Below are 21,869 nucleotides of genomic sequence, written 5' to 3' on the forward strand. Positions count from 1 at the left end.
ACTCCTCATTTAACCTCATAATGACTCTATTAGCCTACTCTCAATCCCCAAATTTACTAGGATAAGTAAACTAATTCACCCACTTGCACATATCTATCAACAGTTCTTAATGCTATTAGAAATTCATTTCATCGTTAACTTTAACTAAACTAGGCTCCTTTGGGTATGTTCGGAATTTCTAAAACGCATCAAACACACTTTTGTAAATTATTCACACATTCAAAATCGTTTTGTGCCCGTTCCAGTAATTAAACCAGAGATTCCATAAATTTACTATCATTGAGCCCAACGGAACATTTTACCGCAGTACTGTAACTATTGAGATCCAATAGACAAGTTGGAAAACATCAATCGGAGAAAAAGGAAAATCGTGAAAGGTGAAAAAGAGATGTAACATCTCAGATGTTCACATATTATTATAGTAATTCACACGCATCCTCTGTCTCTCTGACTCTGAAGTGTATGAGATATATTTCCCCTTGCAGTAAATAAAAATCTATGGCTTTGTTGGGAAGAAGAAAAAGTCAGAGTGAACTCGTAATCTTTGTCGGGGCAGAGTGTGTGTAATAGTAGGCTTTGGATATTGTGTTACGTGTAATACTACTAATAGTTTACAATATCAAAAGAAAGAAAAGTACTTTATATATAATTAGTATGAATTACAATCATGCTTAGTACTAAATCACGTTTTTGAGGTTTTGGTATAAATGATAAAGAAAGATCGACAATTTTAAGGATAAAGCCATAGATAGAGTGTGATCTGAGAATATTTAAGGAAAAGAAGACAGAAACAGAGAGAGACGACTCGAGGAGAGTAGAGACACAACTGTAGACTCAAGTCACACAAAGAGACAACAAAAAAACATCACTACTACAGCCTCAGAAGAAGAAGAAGAAGAAGAAAAGAAAATCTTCTACAGTTGAAAAGGGTCTGAGAGAAAGAGAGACAGAGGCACAGAGCCAAAGTAAGAGAGATGGAGAGAGAATGCGAACAAGGAGAGATGGAGCCAAAGCTTAGACGAAGTTTTACGGGCTTTACTAGTAGGAGAGCTGGTCCTTCTACTCCTCCACCCACGTGGCGGCTCGAGTTTTCCCCGCCGCCGCCGCGAGTCGGCGAGACCAAGGAGTTTTTGGCGAATCCGGAGGTTTCCGTCAGGAAACTGTGCGCCGATTTGTGGGAAACTGAACAATTCCGACAAAGAATTGGGTTGCGACGGTGTCGACGACGGGATTCAGATGCGGAATCACCTTCCGGTAGACCACTTCACGATCACCAGGTGAACAATTCGGGTTTATGTAGGGTTTTAGTCTGGTCTTAGGTCGTAAAGTTGTGATCTTTATGGTGAGTCTAGATTATATCTAACTGCTAAATTCTCATTTCCTCTCAAAGTGTTGTTCTTTATGAGGAAAAAATATCGACTTTGCCAAATTTCACCGGACAAATCTCATAGTCGTTAAGTTGTTTTCCCTTGGCTTGAAACGTTATGTGTGGAAGAAAGGAACCTTTTTTTATAGACTGAGTTTTTGAATTGCAGCCACCGAGCAGAGGTAGCCTGAGGAGGCAAATTGTAGCAACTGATGATCATAGAGTGGTCCGTAGAAATGGCCATCTGTTGCAACCAACCTCTCCTGCAAGTTGCAGCAGCAGCAGTTCATTGGAGGTAAAAAAAAAATCAATGCTTTTGCTCTTTTGTTCACTCTAAATGTAATTGAGGAAATGACTTTTTCTGCAATCTTCTTGTGTTTTTGAGCTGGATTTGTGTGTCTTGGCTTTAATGTATTTTGTAGGTTGTGGTGCCTAAACCAGCGTTTAGTCAGACTGGTTCTTCGGTGGTTAAGTCTGCGAACTATGGTTTGGGTTCCTCTACAAAGCTTCTCAAGGTGCTAAACCGGATATGGAGTCTCGAGGAACAGAATACTGCTAATATGTCTTTGGTTAGAGCTCTAAAGATGGAGTTGGATGAATGTAGAGCCGAGATTAAGGAGGTAAAACAACGAGAAAACCAAAGTGATAGGCGAGGGAGGAAGAAAATGGAAGAAGAAGAAGAAGAAGAGGTCAAAGATGTGTTTCGATCGATGAAGAAAGACTTGGATGATGAGAGAAAATTCAGAAAGCAGTCAGAGACTTTGCATCGGAAGCTAACACGAGAGCTTTGTGAAGCGAAACATTGTTTATCAAAAGCATTGAAAGATCTTGAGAAAGAGAGACAGGAGCGTGTTCTTGTGGAAAATCTCTGCGATGAGTTTGCAAAAGCAGTTAAAGACTATGAAGATAAGGTGAGAAGGATTGGGAACAAGTCACCGGTGACTGATAAAGTAATTGTGCAGATTGCAGAAGTGTGGAATGACCAGAGATTACAAATGAAGCTAGAGGAAGATGATAAAGACGTTGAAACATATATGCGAACAAGAAGAGATAACAAATTGCAGCTTAAGAAGAGTTCAAGCCGACTTCTTAATCTATCTATGTCTTCGGAAGGAGATAAGATTCATCCAGAGAGTAGTGCAAGTAACGTTGATGATCATGAGAGTCGTCGAGAAAAGTCTAGAACTTTCTCGAAGATTCTTCAGAGGAATGTGAATGCAGCAATGAGAGAAGATAATCATCGTACTCTCAAGGATAAGCTGATGGAAGCTCGTGTAGAGAGTCGACGTTTACGTTCTAATTTCAAATCAGAGTTGAGTCCGAGCGATCCGGTTCAAGCATGAGCCAATTAGATAGTTCTGTCTCATGTTGGAGTAATTATCTAGTTGCGGTCAATGTTTGTTAGTAATTGTTTACATTTAGATCTTTATATATCTCTCTCTACTCTCTCTAGCTAACCGTTAACTATAAACTTGTATATTTTTTTAATATGATAGTATGTCATTAGATCATGCAGTAAAAAATCTAAAGAAATAGGTAATCTATTAAATATGCTAGGATGTCGGCCTATGCGTTACCGTACCGCAAAGTGAAAACTTGAAATGATTAACATTGTTAATTTCACATTTCGAGTGAAATTTTTTGGTAATTTTTTAACTGTATAATATAAAAGTCATAAATAATGACTAAGATGAATTAATCAAATTAGTTAAATAAAATATTGTTTATATATATATAAATGAAAAATCGATTCAGTGACAATAAGAGAATAATGTTAAAGATGTATAAATCTAGGATTACCGAATCATACTCAGATAATCAATTTTGAAAGATATTTACGTAGATTAAATTTTAAATCATTATTCTATCGAAATTTATAAAAAATAATAAGAGAATTAGGGAGAAAGAGGTCATAGCTGCAACTGCAACCAACCAAATTGACTAAAAAGATAAATCTATGAAAAAATAGAAATCACAATTAATTACCTAAATTAATACTTGAAAGAGATGATGCAATACAATGAATCAATAAATAAAACAATCCAATTTTTTTAACAAAGATGAGTGAATTAATGTTGATTAATAAATTGAAAGAAAATAATACTCAGAATTTTCAAATTTGGAGGTATTAAACAATAGTCAAATAACAAAAACTCTTTTCAAGGTCCATAAAATATATATATATATATATATATATATATATATAAACAAAGAGGTGTGAAACAAAAATGTGCGAAAACTAACTAATATGAACATTGAAAGTTGGGAGTACGACGAAGAAACACAATTGTTGGATCAAAATATTGCAACTTTTAAGATCCTTAACAAAATTAAATAGTTAGATGAGATAATAAAAATAATCTCATCAGTTATATTTAAATTGACCCCTAAAAGTGAGTTTGCTATAATATATAAACATATAAATCTATGATTTTATTTATTAACTTGTAAGTATAAAAAATACTCAGAAAACAATAAATTTGAAACTTGTTTTTGTATTCCATAAAAGTTTATATATAATTAACAAAGAGGTGTACAATATAAAGGTGTAAAACATAGAAGGGTAAAAAAAATGTGAAAAACTAATAGGTGCGATTTTTGAAGATGGGGGTACGACGAAAAGATGCTAAAATATGAAAATAAAGATTGTGAAACAAAAATGTGTGAAACAAAAAGATGTAAAAACTAAGAAGTACAAACATTGAAATCAAGGGGTACGATGAAAAAACACAATTGTTGGATCAAAACAATGCAACTTTATATAAACAAAGAGGTGTAAAACAAAAAGGTGTGAAAACTAAAGGGTGCCTACATGGAAAGTTGGGGGTGCGTCAAAGAAACACAATTGTTGGATCGAGTTTTTGAAACTTTTGAGATCATTAACAAAGGGTGAGATCATTAATAATACTTAAATAATAAAAACTCTTTTCAAAATCCATAAAAATCTGTATATATATAAACACAAAAAGGTGTGAAAACAAAGAAGTGTGAAACAAAAAGGTGCGAAAAATAACAAGTGCAACCATTGAAAGCTAGTGGTACGACGAAGAAACACAATTGTTAAATCAAAACATTGCAGCTTTATATAAACAAAGAAATATAAAACAAAAGGGTGTGAAAACTAACGGGTGCCAACATAGAAAACTGGAGGTGCAACGAAGAAACATAATTTTTGGACCGAAACTTTACAACTTTTGAGATCATTAACAAATGGTGAGATCATTAATCACACTCAAAGAACAAAAATGCTTTTTAAAGTCCATAAAAATCTGCATATATATATAAAAAAAAAACAATGAGTGTGAAAACAAAGAGGTGTGAAACAAAAAAGTGCGAAAACTAACAAGTGCAACCATTGAAAGCTAGGGGTACAACGAAGAAACACAATTGTTGATCAAAACATTGCAACTTTATATAAACAAAGAGGTGTAAAACAAAAGAGTGTGAAAACTAACAGGTGCCAACTTGGAAAGCTAGGGGTGCAATGAAGAAACACAATTGTTGGACCAAAACGTTGCAACTTTGAGATCATTAACAAAGGGTAAGATCATTAATAATACTCAAAGAACAAAAACTCTTTTCAAAGTCCATAAAAATCTGTATATATAAAAAAACAAAGAGTGTGAAAACAAAGAGGTGTGAAACAAAAATGTGTGAAAACTAACAAGTGCAACCATTGAAAGCTAGGAGTACGACGAATAAACACAATTGTTAGAACAAAACATTGCAACTTTATATAAATAAACAGGTGTAAAACAAAAGGGTGTGAAAACTAATGGGTGCTAACATGGAAAGCTGAGGGTGCAACGAAGAAACACAATTGTTGGACCGAAACATTGCAATTTTTGAGATCATTAATGAAGAGTTTAATAGGTGCGATTTTTAAAAGATGGGGGTATGACGAAAAAACATGATTATTGGAAAAAAAGTTTGCAACTATTAGGATCATCAATAATTTTAAACTGTTAGATGGGATAATAGAAACAATCTCATCCGTTAAATTAAGATTGACCCAAAAATGGATTTGCTATTATATATAGATTAGATAGCACGAACACAATGCCGGTAAACTATTTTTGTCATTTGTAATTAGAAATATAAATCTAACGTAAATAGACAAAACCAATTAGTTCAAAGTTGTTTAGTCATCTAAAAAAATGAAGAGAAGTCAAAGATATGTCGGTAATAGCCGTTTCAGTTTTGACCAAACTCTATCTGCCTTTTATGAGATTCTCTTCAATTTGTGTGATTCAAAACCTTCATTTACAAAAAAGTACGGGTTACAGGTTACTTATTTTTATCTGTAGTCTTAATGCAAAGAAACTGTGTATAACAATTACGAGAATTACACCTAATGATTTATTTCATTTGCTAGTTCTATCAAATAACGTTACACACTAACCGTATCCCCTCTCTAAAAGAGAATCTAGTCAACAAGATTATGTTCAGTCTCTAATTAATGACAATAGGATTTGCTGCCATTTTTTCTTCTATACTTTTCCATTTTTTTTTGTATAACACTTTGTTCCATAATCTTCCAAAGGATCATAGACTAGGGTAGGGTTTATGCCTTTTCATCTATAAAACCACTTTGTACAATATGCTTCCTTCACATTATCATCTCAAACCATCACCATACATACTCTATGTAGGAACTCTTTCGATATTTTTTTTGGTTGGTTGTATAGTAAAATTAAAGATGTCAAAACTCTTTTTGGAACACTTGTTTTTTCAAGTGTAAGAAAAGGAGCTCCCTTCGTCCAAAACGAAGAGGACAAGATTTAAGGAACTAAAAAGCAGAATCTAAGTGTTCATGGATTCCTCAAAGAGTGCAAATTGAAGGTTAACAACAGCCTGAAGAAAGCGTCCTTTAAGAGGATTGCATGAGCTCTTAGATTTCTCTCGTTTTTCTCTACATATATTTCCTTCTCTTCTCTTCGTTTGGATTGAAGGGAGCTCCTTTTCTTTTTCTCTTTAATTAATTAGCCTCTATTCGTCGTATATATACAGAATATATATTGTATTTTGCTATTTACATAATTTAATTACCAAAGATATATTTGGACTTTGAGTTTTTTGGTTTACAAATTTACATGAACCATATATAATTATATAATATATAAAAATTCCTTCTGTTTAAGTTGGATCAGTGCTTGAAAAATGTTTCTCTAACTTGGTGTTTTTTTTTTTTCCAGTTTTGGTCTCTAACTTGGTTTTTTTCTGTCTCTAATGATTTTTTTTTTTTCAGTTTGATATGTTTAACCTGCAGGTGCTTGTGGTTGATGATGCTTAGATCATCGAACTATCGAAACGATATTAATGCTGTTTAGTAGTATGAGAAGATGTCGTGGGGCATTTATGAAAATGAATGTTGTTTTTATTATATTTGTATCGATGGGATCACGATAGAATTAATAATCATAATTGACAATGTATATATGTATCTTGTTTAGCATACATCTATAATACTACGTAGTATTATAAAGTCCTGTGATTGTTGTTAATTAAGAATAAAATTTTAGTTGTGTTTCAATATCTCTAACAATTTTTGGTGAAAATAACCATTTCTGGTTGGGTTTGTCTAAAAGCTAAAATACGTTTCATCTGGTACATAAAATAAGTCACACAACTCACACAGACTGTTGTTGCCTGTTTATGTATCGATTCATAATTAAAATGGACTTCCTTTTTTTTCCAGTCAACCGACATTTAATTATTTCATAAGTGTAATTAAAAAATGTGTCATCAGTATTAAATAGAAAAGTGAGTTTAAGTTCGATCAGATTGAAATTAGTTCGATCGTTTGGTTTGAGGATATATTATCTTAATCGATTTTTTTTTTTATATAAATAATTGTAGCTGGTTTGATTGTAGTTGTTACATTAAATAGTATCACTATCAAATTATCTATCTAGTCACAAATTCACAATATATATAGTCCAATATTTATCATTTGAGAGATTTAGATAAATCGCCAAGCTTCACCCGGTCAAACCCTAATTAACAAAGTCTTTAAAACGCTGAACTAATTAATTAACGACATAAGGCATTGCTCTGTTTGTCGAACGAGAGAGAGAGAGAGAGTTGTCTTCTTTACCAAATTTGACGCTTTCCAACGAATCACAAATCCCAAAATTTGCATATGATACAAGAACAACATAAATAAAAACGGACTTGTTTCTCTTCTAAATGTAATTAAAAATACTAAAAGCTATTTTAAATTTTGAACCAACAAATCTGTTGTAAGTCAAATCGTACCGATGCGAATTAGGCATAACACCGGGAAAGAACCAAAATGTTTATTACAAATCAAAAGACTGAACCGGTTAACTAAATTTGTAACTAACCGATATAAAAAAAAAAAAATTGAAAGGAACCTCTTTTGTCTTTAATTAGCATTTTCATTAAATTTATCCGTCACCGACCTGTAACAATAACCGTTCAACGTCGACCAGCTCTTCTCTTGTCCTTTCTTTTCTGGACTTCAACAACAACAAAAAAAAAAAAAAAAAAAGAGAGAGAGAGAGACTTTTTTAGGGTTTCTTAGTTATTTCGTTCCTCAAAAAAAAAAAAATCAAATCCTTTTCGAATTTGACCCTTTCTTTAATTTTTGTTTGTTTGTCCTGATTCTTCTGCTCGGTTCTCGCCGGAGAGAAGACGGAGGAGAATAGGGTTTTTCGAAAAGGAGGATGATGAGAGGTTCCAATAACACCGATCTATTCGACCCTAAGTCGGAAATGGATTCCAATTTCTCTCGCCATGGTTCGTCTTCCGAAGGTGATTTTGGTTTCGCTTTCAATGACAGTAACTTCTCCGACCGTTTGCTCCGGATCGAGATCTTGGGTGGTCCTTCCGATTGTAGATCTGATGCTGATGGCTGTACGAGTATTGCTGATTGGGCTCGCCATCGTAAGAGGAGAAGAGAGGATAACAAGAAAGACAATGGTGGTACGTTTTTTTTTTTAGAATGATTTTGATCGGTTGAAATGCTTCTGCTTCGGTTTAGGGGTTTTGGAATTTTTGGTTAATGTTTTTTTTTTGCATTGTTTCCAGTTGCGGTATCAGACATTGTGGCATGTGCGGAAGAGCAGATTTTAACAGATAACAACCAACCTGATATGGATGATTGTCCTGGTGGTGATAATCTTGACGATGAAGGTGAGGCAATGGTGGAAGAGGCCCTATCAGGTACTCTTTTTTTTTGAGCATACCAGTGATTGGGTTTGGATTTGACATGTTTTTATAATCTTCAAAATAGGTTTGTTTATGAATATGGTTTTGTATGTAGGTGATGACGATGCATCTAGTGAGCCAAACTGGGGTATTGACTGTTCTACTGTTGTTACAGTTAAAGAATTGCATATTAGTTCTCCTATCTTGGCTGCTAAAAGCCCTTTTTTCTATAAGGTATTAACGTTTCATTTTCTTCTTCTATATCCAATTGTTTTGCTCTTTTTTGTTTTTCTTGGTCGTAATGCTATCCTTTTGCTTCTTGTTTTCTTTTTACCCTGTTGTTGTAGCTGTTTTCTAATGGAATGAGGGAATCTGAACAAAGACATGTTACTCTTAGAATTAGTGCACAAGGTACAACAATTCAAGTCAAGATTTTGCTTCATTTCTGCTATTTGTCAGTCTTGTCTTATTGGCTTTAAGTCTCTACTAACTCTCTGTTGGCCTCTTATTGTTTTGGGATTCTTTATTCCTTTTGTATTAACTCAGTTGCTGGCTTTGATTAGTATATACGATATTTTTGTATCCATGAAGCGTTGTTAGCTTATTTCTTATGCTATGCTTTTATGTGTATGGCAGAGGAAGGTGCTTTGATGGAGCTTTTGAACTTTATGTATAGCAGCTCTCTAAGTGTCACAACAGCACCTGCTTTATTAGACGTGCTTATGGCTGCTGACAAGTTTGAGGTTGCTTCCTGCATGAGGTATTGTAGTAGACTACTGCGCAATATGCCCATGACCCCTGATTCCGCTCTGCTCTATCTCGAGCTTCCTTCTAGTGTTTTAATGGCTGAAGCAGTCCAACCTCTAACCGATGCAGCAAAGCAGTTCCTTGCCTCCCGTTACAAGGATATTACCAAGTATGACTCTCCAGTGGTTTTGAAATGCATTTAGTCGAGTAATTATATATTTCTTGTATTCATGTGTTACCACCATCTTGTACAGGTTTCATGATGAGGTTATGGGCTTACCATTGGCTGGAATAGAGGCAATACTATCGAGCGACGATCTCCAAATTGCTTCTGAAGATGCTGTTTATGATTTTGTCTTAAAATGGGCAAGGGGACAGTATAGCCCATTGGAAGACCGTAGGGAGATTCTGGGTTCACGTCTTGCGCTCTACATCCGCTTCCCATACATGACGTGTCGAAAGCTGAAAAAGGTACTTACGTGCAGCGATTTTGAGCATGAAGTAGCATCAAAGCAAGTATTGGAGGCGCTCTTCTTCAAAGCAGAAGCCCCACACAGGCAACGCATCCTAGCAGGTGAAGGATCGGACACCATGAACCGCCGTTTCATAGAGAGGGCTTACAAATACAGACCCGTAAAAGTGGTGGAGTTTGAGCTTCCTCGCCCGCAGTGTGTAGTGTATCTGGACTTGAAGCGAGAGGAATGCGCAGGGTTATTCCCTTCGGGAAGAGTCTATTCTCAGGCCTTCCACTTGGGAGGTCAAGGGTTCTTCCTGTCTGCGCACTGTAACATGGACCAGCAAAGCTCGTTCCACTGCTTTGGGCTATTCCTCGGGATGCAAGAGAAAGGAGCTGTGAGTTTTGGTGTGGACTACGAATTTGCGGCTAGAGATAAAAAAGCAGGAGAAGAATTTGTAAGCAAATACAAAGGAAACTACACATTCACAGGGGGAAAAGCGGTTGGTTACAGGAACCTCTTTGGGATTCCGTGGACATCGTTCATGGCAGAGGACAGTCCGCATTTCATCAATGGCATTCTCCATCTCAGAGCTGAGCTCACCATTAAACGTTCCCCAGACCTTCACTGACTGTTCTCCCTCTCTCTCTCTCTCGCTTTCTATCAATCTCCATATATAAGTTGTAATATCTCGTTATGTAGCAGGCTCTAACCACGAGTGTCTTTCTATATAATATGATGCTTAAGGATCAGTAAAAGTAAGGTTTATAGAGTACCTCACTCTCACTCTGTAAATTCGATTTGAAATTTTTTTACTTTTCTATTGACTCTTGTTGACGACTACATATGTTTTTATAAAAAGTAGTCCAAGATAAAATTGGGCTTAACTATTGAGTTACTTGTAATATGGGCTCTGGGCCGACTACTACGTTCACGATGTCGTAAAGATAAAGCTAACTAAATTGTTAGTAGTGTGAACAACATAGAGGCTATTTAAGTGATAATTCAAAGTTCAAACATTGCGGCTACGCCTAGGCTACAGACTACAGACTGAGTGGGTAAGTCGAGGAATTAGTGTGAAGACATAAGGGTAATTAGGGAAAATCAGGTTAGAGAGGGGGGGAATCGAGTCCTCGTCACATGGAGGGCCCACATAAATGCGTAAGGAAGACTATCTGCTTACCAGACGAACACGTCATTTTGTCGGGGAGACACGTTTGAGCCGTTGGATTTAAATCTCCTTTTCTGACTCTCGTCCCCACGTAGCAATTACATTGCACATACATAACAATAATAATCCTTTAATTCTGTTTCCCCCCACTATAAATTTTATAGCCATGTCAGATGATTCCAAGTTATATAAAAAACACACGTTTTTTTTATTTCTTGCTCGAGGCGGCGTAGAAGCTGCATCATCATTCTTCAACGTCGTTGAAAACGAGCTCGACCGTCCAGATTTAAATCTGACGTGATTTTGACATTGGCTTACGTCATCTAAAACCTTATTATGCTCTCTGGTCTCTCTGTGTACTATACAAGTATAAACTATAAACAATACATAAAGTAGAGGGGGGGCAGACAATATTTTCTAAATCTTCCAATCACTGATCGACACGTAGATACATCCATGTGAGTCGCATTTTGTAGAGTGGGGACCACTTTCTTCGTGGATAGAATCTCTTTTACGCCAGCCAACTCAAAAAATAAAAAGCCTTGTTGGGCCTCTTTTTAATTCAATTCTTCTTACTGGCGTGGCTCTTTTTCAAACCGTTGGATCTATAATTTATCCCAGCCGTTGGATTCCAAGCAGTTGTCGGGCTTGTGGGCCTTTATTAATTTATAGGAAAATAAAAATATAAATAAGTGCTTCCATGATGGCAAAAACGTGGCCATACACGTGGGTCGTCTCGTGGCACCTTTGGAAGATATGAATCGGTAGTGAAGAAGAATGGACGATCAAGATCTTGAGTTTTGTCGACACAACTCAGAAGTGCTATCCGCGTCGGAGAGGAGCTTCCTTCTTCTACTAATAATAGTCAAAGGTCTTTTCTTCCTTTTTTTTTTTTTTTTTCCAACTTTCTTATTATGGCGTCACTTAAAACATATGATTGATATATGTGTGACGTAAGGAATTATATTCTTTTTGGTTGTAAAATGTACTTCTCTCTATAATATATACTCAGGGCCGTGCGTATGAGTTAAAAAAAAAGGCATTTGCCTTAGACCCCATAATATTAAGATTTTATTGGCCTTCTAATTAGTCTCCAAATTTAAATAATTATTTGATATATTAGTAAAATATATATTTTCAATGTTCTTTTTTTTAAGTTTCAAAAATTTGTTTAATATATTAAAAAGTATTTCTATTTATCTCTAGTATTTTACAATATATACTTTTAAAAATTATTGTATTTTCGTAGATATAAAGTGTTAATTAAGAAAATAGATTTAAAAATTGTATAATATTATATATTTATAGTATATAACATAAAGTTTTATTTTCATAGATTAAAAACAAAGTACTAATTATCTATAATTTATTATAAAAAATATATCTAATTTTAGTTATAAATTATAATATTTTTTATCACGAAAATGTATAAATTTTTATTTTTTATCTTAGGCTCCGGGAGTCTAGACACGACCCAGTATATACTACATCTTAATGTTGCACATCACTTTCATCGATGTAGTACACTATGGTAAATATATATACCCTAGAATAAATGATACAGTAGTAAAAAATAATAACTGCGAAGGAGGAGGAGGGTAGATGAAACGGATGGACCACGTAAGTCACATGAGAGATGCGTAGAGCGACTAAGAATCGAACACGTGGACGGTAGAGATGACAAAAGGAAATGGCTGGCACCAAACCCGAGGAGCCAACTCATCAAACACCACCGTAGTTTACGCTGTTATATATTCTCATGACACGTGTTTGATGACGTGTTCATCTTCTTCGCGCTCCGTTTTTTCTTTCTCTCCCCTCTCTCTCTCGTCTCCCTCACATAAAAAAAAAAACTGAAGTCTTTTTTGCTCTCTGGTTTGGTTTTGTTAGAGAGAGAGAGAGATGAAAATGCGTTTAATTGCTGTGTAGGTTTCGGATTCGCGATTTGGGTTTCTGTCTTGTTTTTGATAAGCTGCTTCATCTTCTGCTTACGTTTCTTCAAAGAGCTTTCGGATTCTTGAAGGTATTGTATAGGTTTTTAAGAGATTGTTTGCTTTGCTCCAAGAGTTTATGTTTTCGTTTTCTCCATCATCCACTCGTCTTCCTTGTTTTTGTTTTCTAAAGTTCTTTGGATTTGTGAAAGATTTTTGCCCTTTTTTGATCGTTTACTTTTTGCATTTAGTTGAGTTTAATGAAAATTTGAACAAAAACAGCAAAAGCAGAGACAAGAACAGAGCTTTTTTTTTTTTTTGGGGTGCATGTGATTGTTTCAGGGGTAGAACTGTCCATTAGTAACCACTTTGTTGATTCCTTTTGTCTTCCTCAAAGTTGTTCTGAACATAGGATGGGAGAGAGAACTACGTTTCTACCCTTCTCTGTCTCTCTGTCTCTCTCTCTCTCTCTTTCTCACTCAACATCATCCTTGATTTTGCAGGAAGAGTCATTCTTCTCTTGAGTGGGGCAAAAACAACTTTAAAAAACCATGGGAAATAATAGCGAGGAACCAAAGCCGACCAAATCAGACAACAAACCATCTTCACCACCGGTATGTTAAAAACAGTTTCAAACCATAATCCCAAGTCAATGTTGTTCTTGATCCTAGTCAAAATTAGTGTTCTTTGTTTTTTCATCTCTTATGCGTTGACTTGACTGTTGTTAGGATCAAACAAATGTTCATGTCTACCCTGATTGGGCAGCTATGCAGGTTTGTCTTTTTTTTTTTTATATATATAATTACTCTCCAGTTACACGTCTATGTTCTAGCAGTTAATAATACCATGTTGATGATCCATGAATATGTGGGGTTTTTGTTACTTGCTGCTAGGCATATTATGGTCCGAGAGTTGCAATGCCTCCTTACTACAATTCAGCTATGGCTGCTTCTGGTCATCCTCCTCCTCCTCCTTACATGTGGAACCCTCAGGTAGTATGATATATAGTCAACACAAAGACGAATCATCTTGTGCAAATATGGTAGATATATATTGGGAAAACGATTCATTGGTGTTTTGTTGGTCTTGAATCTTTCAGCATATGATGTCACCGTATGGATCACCCTATGCAGCGGTTTACCAGCATGGTGGAGGAGTGTACCCTCATCCTGGCATTCCCATGGTATATATAACTCGCTTCCTTCCTCCAACATCTTGTAATTGAATCCTCTAGTTTATCTGACTGGCTTGAGTTTCTGTGAACAGGGATCACAGCCTCAATGTCAAAAGGCTCCAACTGTAAGTGGTGTAGCTAGTATGATTATATCAAGGATTGAGAAATGGTTTTGTTCGTTGTTTAACAAGGGTCGTTTTAAATGGCAGCCGGGGACGCAGTTGAGCATCGACACTCCTACTAAATCTACAGGGAACACAGACAATGGACTGATGAAGAAGCTGAAAGAGTTTGATGGACTTGCTATGTCTCTAGGAAATGGAAATCCTGAAACTGGTGCAGATGAACATAAACGTTCACGGAACAGCTCAGAAACGGATGGGTCAAGTGATGGAAGTGATGGGAATACAACTGGGGTAATGTTTCTGCTCTCCTGATCTCAGGCTATATTTAGCTTCAATATGATATGGTCTTAAGTCTAAACCGTTGTGCATGTTTCCAGGCAGATGAACCGAAACTTAAAAGAAGTCGAGAGGGAACTCCAACAAAAGGTATTAGCCTTTTTCATGTCCCAAAGAGTTAGATGCAGTGTAAATGTTCGATATAACAGGATTTGCTTTTTTGGCAGATGGGAAACAATTGGTTCAATCTAGCTCACTTCACTCTGCTTCTCTGTCAAGTGGTGATACCGGAATAAAAGTTATTAAAGTAGCTGGAGCTGTAGTCTCTCCTGGTGTAAGTGCAAATTCCAACCCCTTGATGTCACAATCTTTAGCCATGGTTCCTCCTGAAACTTGGCTTCAGGTACCCTGTGACTTATTTTGATCTTCCACTTGTCGGATTTTGGAGCTTATTTTCTCCATTGCACTCACCAAGTATCCACTTTTGTCTCTCCAGAACGAGAGAGAACTGAAACGGGAGCGAAGAAAACAGTCTAATAGAGAATCTGCTAGAAGGTCAAGATTAAGGAAACAGGTCTGTTTAATTGAAAGAAACAGTGGAGCTCTTTAGATATTGTTTCTCTTTCTCTTGGTGTGAATCTTACCGAAACACTGAACAAGCTAATAAACTTTCTTGTCTTTCCTTGTTTTGAAGGCTGAGACCGAAGAACTTGCTAAGAAAGTTGAAGCCTTGACAGCCGAAAACATGGCATTAAGATCTGAACTAAACCAACTTAATGAGAAATCTGATAAACTAAGAGGAGCAAATGCAACCTTGTTGGTAAGTAAGCATTATTATCTAACAAGTGATCTTTATGAACGTGTATCATTTATTCATGATTGTGGCCGGTTTTTTTTTGTGTTGCAGGACAAACTGAAATGCTCGGAACCTGAGAAGAGAGTCTCTGGGAATATGTTGTCTAGAATTAAAAACTCAGGAGCTGGAGACAAGAACAAGAACCAAGGAGACAATGATTCTAACTCTACAAGCAAACTGCATCAACTGCTCGATACGAAGCCTCGAGCTAATGCTGTAGCTGCGGGCTAATCGATGAGTGTCGATTTCTACTTAATTTGTTCGACATAAACAAAGAAAACAAGTGCCTGCTAATTTTCACAAAACTTGATAGATAGTAGTATAGTAGATTGAGAGAGATGATGATTGATCTATAAATTTTCGGAGAGAGAGGGAGAAAGAGAAGCTTTCTCCTCCAGATGAAAATTTGATGTTGTGGTTTTCTTCATGTTAATATAATAGAGAGGTTTTTTTTTTCTTGTTTTATAAATGGCTTCCTTTGTTGTATTTTAGACCTGATGTAATTTTATGAGATCGTTATTGTTGCTTTGCGTAAGCTTTTGTTTATTTTTCGAATGTCTCATGTCTTATCGAATTAAGACGAACCCTAACTTGAAAATGTCGAATGTAAGCTTACACTGTCAGTCTATTACGTTTTACAAACATATTGCTTCAAAAAAAGACGATTATATTATGAATTGTGTTGTGACATTGTGTTTTTTATGAGAACCAAATGTCCAAATGGTTACTCGGAGTAAGCCGATATGGCACTATGTCCGTTATTAGTAGGCCTGACTCCCATTCATTTACGTTTCATATGAAATGCCATTATGTTATAATAATGAAAACTAAAGATTCGGTCAGAATTCAAAAGCTTTATCATCAAAGTGTAGGTATTGGTCGTAGTAGTACACATAAACATGCTAAAAAGGTGAGAAAATAAAATCTAATGGAAGACTTTTTCAAAGAATCTAAATCCTGATGTTGAACTAATCGAAGTCAAAGATGATGCAGCCTCACGTAGCCGTCTTCACCTCCACAAGAGAAACTGAAAAATACATTGCATGAACTCAGTAACAAAGCCATAAAAAATACACAAACTCATCAATGTGAAGATTGTACCAATCAATCAATAAAAATCAAATGTTGATAGTTTACCTCCTGCCATCATGATTGAATGCCAAAGCATTTATAGGTCCAAACTGACCTTTTACACCACCTATTTCCTCTTGAAGAATCTATATATATCATGCCAAACACAAAATGATACACAGTTACATATCTCGTTTCGAAGTTACATGTTTTCAAGTAAAACCCTCTTATTGTAACACTAACCTTGTTGTAAAACTTAGCTTCAAACTTTCCAACACGATGATCAGTGGTAGTCACAGCTGATGCGTCTTGACCACCTCCAAGCACAACCTAAGAGAGAGCAGAAACATTCACAAAGATAACATCAAGATTAAATGCTTTGAGTTTCAAGAAGCATTTAGTTCATACATGGTTGAAAAGTGGAGACATGGTGACAGCGTTTACAGGCACCACTGTTGTGTAAGTCTCAATAAGAGTCAGTGTTTTCATGTCCTACTAACAATATAATTTAAACTATGAGCACTTTACATATAATCTTACCCTTACGAAGTCGGTGGACACATGAGGAGGTCACTTTCTTACCCTTGGACGGTTGTCTAAACATCAGGGATTGCTTCTGAGCAACCTTTAGAGCTTCTGCTCCTGCCTCCTTTTTCGTCAAATCCTTCCTTATCTCAGTCACATGATTGCTTCGGAGCCGGCTTTAGAGCTTCTGCTGGCTGCTGCTACCTCCTTTTTCGTCACATCTGTCTTAAGTGAGGGGTTTGTTATGAACGACCCTTTGACCTTCTGTTTTTTCTTTGGAGGTGGTCTCTTTGGAAACTTGTTGTCTCCACTGAGTTGCTTTCTATCGAGCTAGACAATCTCAGAAAGCTGAAAAGGGAAACGTCGAGTTGTGTCACCCAGATGACGCAGATTGCTCACAGCAAGGTTTATATTGTGAAACAAGTTTGAAGATTCATAATATAAACCGTGCTGTGAGGAATCCGCGTCCTCTGGGTGACACAACTCGACGTAAGTTTCCAGCGAGACCACCTCCAAAAAAAAGGTCGCTCATAACAAACCCCTCCTTGTTAAGACATGTGACGAAGAAGAAGACGATTGGAAAGAGAGAGAGTGAGATCAGAGAGTACCAAATTTAATTGTATGGGAAGAGGTCTTCTAGGGTCTGGTCGTCTTTGCTTCCTAGTTTAGCAAAGCGTAGCTCTACAGCCATCACAATTCCACTAGCTCATCATGTACAGTCTGCAACATAGCCATGATAAGTGACACTTCAGTCAAGATAAATGTTTCCAAGCCAACTACCAAAACGAAAATGAGAGAGAAAGAAATGGAACCTTGGCCATTGAGTTTGATCTGCAAGCAGCTTCCACGTATCCAACAGAACAAACATCTCGATTGGCTCCTTGTGATATGTGTATCTTCCATGGCCAACAGCAGTCGTCGGTTTCACCAAACTCCATAGGTCTCGTCTCAGCTACACAGCACAGAACATCACAAAGAAGACAACATAACAATAAAAAAATAAAAAAAACCACCGAACAACAGAGATCAAAAAGAAAAGAAGAAGAAGAAGCAAAAGTGGAAGGCAAACTGTGAGGAGGGAGAAAGAGATAAGCTGGATTGCTCTTTGAGTTTGGCCTTCGCAAGCAGCCTCCTTCCCAGAAAAAGAAAAAGAAAGATTATCAGTTATTGGTTGAAGGGATCATAAAATTTGAAAGAGAAGAAAAGAAGAAAAAGAAACCAAGATAAAGGATCTGAAGTTTACTTACAGAGGATTGTCCCATTGTTGTGGTTAAGCCGGTGGTCATCCCTAAAATTAGACATGCGAAGAACCATATGTATACATCTCCACCATCATCTGGATCAAGAGAAGTAACAAAGAAGTTAGAAAACAATGGGAAGAAAAATGTCAATTCTCAATCCAATAATGTATAAAAAATCTGCAACAAAAAAAATAAACTTTTAAACTAGACTTACTGATGACTTAAGTAAGGATTGGGAAGACTGAAGTGGAATATTAAGACGTATTGAGTAACAAAGACAACCTCTGTAACAAGAAAGATCCTGTGAATCCTTCTTCATTCTTCTTCAAATCAAAGTGCATATCTCTCCGATCTGTACAAGAATATATATAGGATTAGAGGAAGCACTTTCCCAAATCTAATAAAAATTGAAACCAAATAGACATATATGTCACCTTGTTTATAATCCACCAGAGTTTGATGTTGTTGTTACTTAGTGTAAGAACACTGTCGCCGGAGACAGACAGTGTTTGTTCTCTGAAAAAACTTCATCCTTCTGGGAGGACACGAACACATACACACCTACAACGGGAAAAGGGCCATTTCATACCCGTACACACTCCAAAAGTGCGAATTCCTTCCTTTACAACAAAGAAGTGCCAATTTAGACATGTACCCTTAGACATTTGAAATTTCATACCTATACTCACAAAATTGAGCCAATTTCACAGGCCACGTTAACGAATTTAAGTCAACCGTTAGAGATGCTGACTCAGAATCCACGTGTGTATTGACGTGCCAGAGAAAATGTAAAACGACGCCGTTTTAATATGTTTTCTTCGCAAAAAATTGTGAAATATCCACACATTGGTGGTTTGAACCCGTGATCTCTTGCGTGTTTAGCATAGGAGTTAACCAGTTTATCCCACAACAATTCTCGAAAGAGAATTAAAAACTTATTCATATAAACCTAAGGTAGCATCCATCGAAATCGAAAAAAATTGTGGAAATTTCACACCCCGGAGATTCAAACCTGTGAACTCTAACAACAGATAGCGTAGGACTTAACCAGTTGATCCCACAACAATACTCAGTTATATCACACACATTTATCCTTATAAACCTAAGGTAGCATCCATCGAAATCGATAAAATTGTGGAAATCCTAGGGTTCTTCTTCTTCTTCCTCAAATCATGATTTGTGGTTCATTTGGGTTTTTTTTCCTTCTTCTTCTCTGTAATTGGGTTCGATAAACCTAAATAATATTCTTCTTCTTCTTCTATGATACTGAATTACAGTGATTGAGAATGGGTGAGCGATTCAGAGGATTTCCTAAGAAGTGTCGGTGTGGAGAAAATGTAATGATGAAGACGTCAAACACGGTTAGAAACCCTGGAAGACTGTTTCATGCTTGTCCATTTGGAGAACATGTAAGTGTGTTTTTTCAATTTTGGATATTGTTGTGGTTTTTTCTTCTTCGCATATGGTTGTGGTTTTGTCAATTTCGCATTTGGTTGTGGTTATGTGTATAAGCTTTAGATAAATGTTACAGGACAATAGGGGTCATGTGTTCAAATGGACGGATACATGTATGGTTCAAGAGATTGAAGACTTGATAGAGAAAGTTACTAAGCTTGAAGGAGCTTCGATGAAAATGGAAAAAGACTTCAATGTTTGTAAATCAGAAATTGGCATTTTGACAATGGATACTCGTGTATGTGAGGCTGTGGTTGAGAAAGAGGTTGGAGAGTTGAAAATGCAGGTTCGTAGCTTGAAGAACATTGTAGTGTTTGCTTTGGTGATGATTTTCTTCTTTAGGTTTATCTTTTGAATTTGGTTTTAGTGAATGAATGATGTATGATGTTGTATTGAATGAATGATGTTGTATTGAATGAATGATGTATGATGTTGTATTGAATGAATGATCATATTGCGTCCCTTCCAACAGAAGCTAACAATTGCCCTTTAAATGTAGACTTGAGAAAACAGCCATTTATACCAAATATGGGTCGACACCACATTGACCATAACTTGCAGATCACATCAAAACATACATAGAACCTTCGGAATAGTTCTGATCCATCATCACCAATGATAGTGTCTAACTCCACAGTGGAGTTAGGATTAGTCCTACAAAAAATATGAAAATGTGTTAGAATATGGAAACAATCATAAAAGCGTTATAATATGGACACAATCATTAAAAAAAATAACTTACGCAAGGATTGCATCTTTGTAATCTCTGAGCCTAGAGAACTGCTCTAAATGGTCACGGTGAATCATTTCTATTACTTTTTTCTTTGCCTTCTTGCATACATCAGGGGTGATCATTATATTAAACCTCTTTTGGACCTCATATTGTATAGTCTTCGGTGAATAATCAAGATTAGTCCTTATCTCATCCATGAACATCTTGGCAACCACACCTGACTTTAGTAGCCTACAATATCCATCAGGAGTGAAATTGTGATCATCTTCATATGTCTTCACAACCCACTTCCCAATGGGGTTATGAAACGAACAGTAACACCTCCAATGACAACCATCCATTGAACAAACAACTCCATTTTTTTCTTTCCCCCATCTATCAAGCTTAATGTTGTATCCTCCCTTCAAGGCATAATCTATCAAACACTCTTTGAAATCTTTTAGAGTGTCAAACACTTGTTTGAACTGCAGCTGACCACTACCTTTTTTTAATCTTACAAACTTCTCTCCACAACCTTCATCATCAAAGTTTGGAGGTGTGTCATGGTAGTCAAAATTTGGGTCTTCATCAACAAAACTGGCTACATTCCTCTCAACTTGAATCTCTGCATCACAGGGCTCAGTAATCTCCACCTCATGAGGATGCTCACCCGACTTCACCATAAATATATCAACAACTCCAACCTAGCTGGCCGCATCACACATCCTTGTAAAACTCATATCTGAAGTACACAAACTCTTCCGCTCCTTATGTTCCTCAAATGGAAACTTATACCAAAGCATCTGCCCATAAATCCATTCTCCTCTAAACTCACTCGACAACTTAACAAAGAACTCTTCCGGATTACATGTTATAGTTAATGGTTCTGAACCTTCCAGATAAGCAATGTCACCTTTATGATTCTTTACCCAGTATCCACCATTGTAGGCATTGAATTTCACTTTCGTATCACTAGGACATCATGAAATCTAAGATCAAAACCTTAAAATAAAACCTCAATTGAAATCAGACATTGAAATATACTTTGATTTACCTTATCTCTTCGTATCGTCCCACTCTTTCCTCTCTCCACTCGAATTGATCACCTTCGTCGTCCATCTTCGTCGGTTATCTCGTCGCCGATTTGAGAGAAGAAGAAGGAAGTAAGAAAAATCGGGTTTGGAGAGAAGAACCCTAGGATTTCAATTTTTCCCCAATTAAAACGACGCCGTTTTGCGTTTCATTTAATTTGAAATAAGAATGTTTTGAGGTTTATAAGGATAAAATTGTAGGTTAATACTGAGTATTGTTGTGGGATCAACTGGTTACGTCCTACCCTTAAAGAGTTTGCGATCACGGGTTCAACCCACGGGATTGTGGATTTCCCATATTTTTTTCGATTTTGATGCCACAATAAATAGGTTTATAAACATAAACTTGTATCATAATATCGAGTAATGTTGTGGGATGAAATGGTTAAATCCTACTCTAAAACAATGTGAATTCGACCCATAGGAGTGTGAGGATTTTCAACATTTTTTTTGTAAATAAAACGAACCAAAACGACGTCGTTTTGCAATTGCGATGCCAA

The 21,869-nt window shown here is 36.3% G+C and overlaps 5 protein-coding genes and 1 long non-coding RNA gene across 9 annotated transcripts in view; 4 read left to right on the forward strand and 2 right to left on the reverse strand.

Annotated features, from left to right (window-relative positions):
• LOC104793596 (uncharacterized protein At5g41620-like) overlaps nt 1–2,877 on the forward strand; it is a 6,526-nt gene extending 3,649 nt beyond the window's left edge. Inside the window, exons 1-3 of one of the 2 annotated variants that reach the window (XM_010519993.2) lie at nt 722–1,277; nt 1,536–1,661; nt 1,789–2,877. In XM_010519993.2, coding sequence (XP_010518295.1) covers nt 975–1,277; nt 1,536–1,661; nt 1,789–2,709 — 1,350 coding nt within the window. In that variant the 5' untranslated portion in view covers nt 722–974 and the 3' untranslated portion in view covers nt 2,710–2,877. Of the gene's footprint in view, nt 1–721; nt 1,278–1,535; nt 1,662–1,788 lie in introns of those variants that run through there. The other variant, XM_010519992.2, reaches the window with a different exon arrangement.
• On the forward strand, nt 7,906–10,564 carry LOC104793597 (BTB/POZ domain-containing protein At2g46260). Its single transcript, XM_010519994.2, has 6 exons — nt 7,906–8,314; nt 8,420–8,554; nt 8,655–8,773; nt 8,887–8,950; nt 9,176–9,455; nt 9,541–10,564. The coding sequence occupies exons 1-6, from the start codon at nt 8,056–8,058 to the stop codon at nt 10,370–10,372; spliced, it is 1,689 nt and encodes a 562-aa protein (XP_010518296.1). The 5' UTR covers nt 7,906–8,055; the 3' UTR covers nt 10,373–10,564.
• Nucleotides 12,752–15,801, forward strand: LOC104783201 (G-box-binding factor 3). 2 transcript variants are annotated; one of them, XM_010519995.2, is made up of 12 exons: nt 12,752–12,935; nt 13,347–13,457; nt 13,572–13,616; nt 13,737–13,835; nt 13,943–14,026; nt 14,110–14,142; nt 14,227–14,433; nt 14,520–14,568; nt 14,646–14,821; nt 14,915–14,992; nt 15,113–15,238; nt 15,326–15,801. In XM_010519995.2, the coding sequence occupies exons 2-12, from the start codon at nt 13,395–13,397 to the stop codon at nt 15,503–15,505; spliced, it is 1,140 nt and encodes a 379-aa protein (XP_010518297.1). In that variant the 5' UTR covers nt 12,752–12,935; nt 13,347–13,394; the 3' UTR covers nt 15,506–15,801. The 2 variants fall into 2 exon arrangements, with proteins under 2 accessions (XP_010518297.1, XP_010518298.1); XM_010519996.2 differs by having other exon boundaries at nt 14,646–14,752.
• LOC104793599 lies at nt 16,120–18,648 on the reverse strand. 2 transcript variants are annotated; one of them, XR_769373.2, is made up of 9 exons: nt 18,546–18,648; nt 18,326–18,463; nt 18,118–18,206; nt 17,940–17,999; nt 17,683–17,822; nt 16,886–17,590; nt 16,589–16,675; nt 16,412–16,491; nt 16,120–16,301 (listed from the first exon to the last, which is right to left on the reverse strand). It is a non-coding gene; the product is annotated as an uncharacterized LOC104793599 (long non-coding RNA). The 2 variants fall into 2 exon arrangements; XR_769372.2 differs by having other exon boundaries at nt 17,940–18,002.
• Nucleotides 19,398–19,940, forward strand: LOC109133387 (uncharacterized protein At4g04775-like). Its single transcript, XM_019246453.1, has 3 exons — nt 19,398–19,520; nt 19,643–19,878; nt 19,934–19,940. The coding sequence occupies exons 1-3, from the start codon at nt 19,398–19,400 to the stop codon at nt 19,938–19,940; spliced, it is 366 nt and encodes a 121-aa protein (XP_019101998.1).
• Nucleotides 20,016–21,462, reverse strand: LOC104699476. Its single transcript, XM_010414781.1, has 3 exons — nt 21,333–21,462; nt 20,309–21,250; nt 20,016–20,220 (listed from the first exon to the last, which is right to left on the reverse strand). Exons 2-3 carry the CDS (start codon nt 20,959–20,961, stop codon nt 20,016–20,018), a joined length of 858 nt encoding a protein of 285 aa, XP_010413083.1. The 5' UTR covers nt 20,962–21,250; nt 21,333–21,462.

Source organism: Camelina sativa, chromosome 6, assembly GCF_000633955.1.
Source record: "Camelina sativa cultivar DH55 chromosome 6, Cs, whole genome shotgun sequence".
Lineage (NCBI taxonomy): Eukaryota > Viridiplantae > Streptophyta > Magnoliopsida > Brassicales > Brassicaceae > Camelina > Camelina sativa.

Excerpts from the sequence above, each read along its gene's own strand:
- LOC104793597 (XM_010519994.2), top strand. The coding sequence starts at position 8,056 with ATGATGAGAGGTTCCAATAACACCGATCTATTCGACCCTAAGTCGGAA. Across the intron at positions 8,555-8,654 it reads GGTGGAAGAGGCCCTATCAG|GTGATGACGATGCATCTAGT; the intron begins GTACTCTTTTTT and ends TTTTGTATGTAG. Across the intron at positions 9,456-9,540 it reads CGTTACAAGGATATTACCAA|GTTTCATGATGAGGTTATGG; the intron begins GTATGACTCTCC and ends CATCTTGTACAG.
- LOC104783201 (XM_010519995.2), top strand. The coding sequence starts at position 13,395 with ATGGGAAATAATAGCGAGGAACCAAAGCCGACCAAATCAGACAACAAA. Across the intron at positions 13,458-13,571 it reads ACAAACCATCTTCACCACCG|GATCAAACAAATGTTCATGT; the intron begins GTATGTTAAAAA and ends GACTGTTGTTAG. Across the intron at positions 13,617-13,736 it reads CTGATTGGGCAGCTATGCAG|GCATATTATGGTCCGAGAGT; the intron begins GTTTGTCTTTTT and ends ACTTGCTGCTAG.
- LOC109133387 (XM_019246453.1), top strand. The coding sequence starts at position 19,398 with ATGGGTGAGCGATTCAGAGGATTTCCTAAGAAGTGTCGGTGTGGAGAA. Across the intron at positions 19,521-19,642 it reads CTTGTCCATTTGGAGAACAT|GACAATAGGGGTCATGTGTT; the intron begins GTAAGTGTGTTT and ends TAAATGTTACAG.
- LOC104699476 (XM_010414781.1), bottom strand. The coding sequence starts at position 20,961 with ATGGTGAAGTCGGGTGAGCATCCTCATGAGGTGGAGATTACTGAGCCC. Across the intron at positions 20,221-20,308 it reads TACAAAGATGCAATCCTTGC|GACTAATCCTAACTCCACTG; the intron begins GTAAGTTATTTT and ends TATTTTTTGTAG.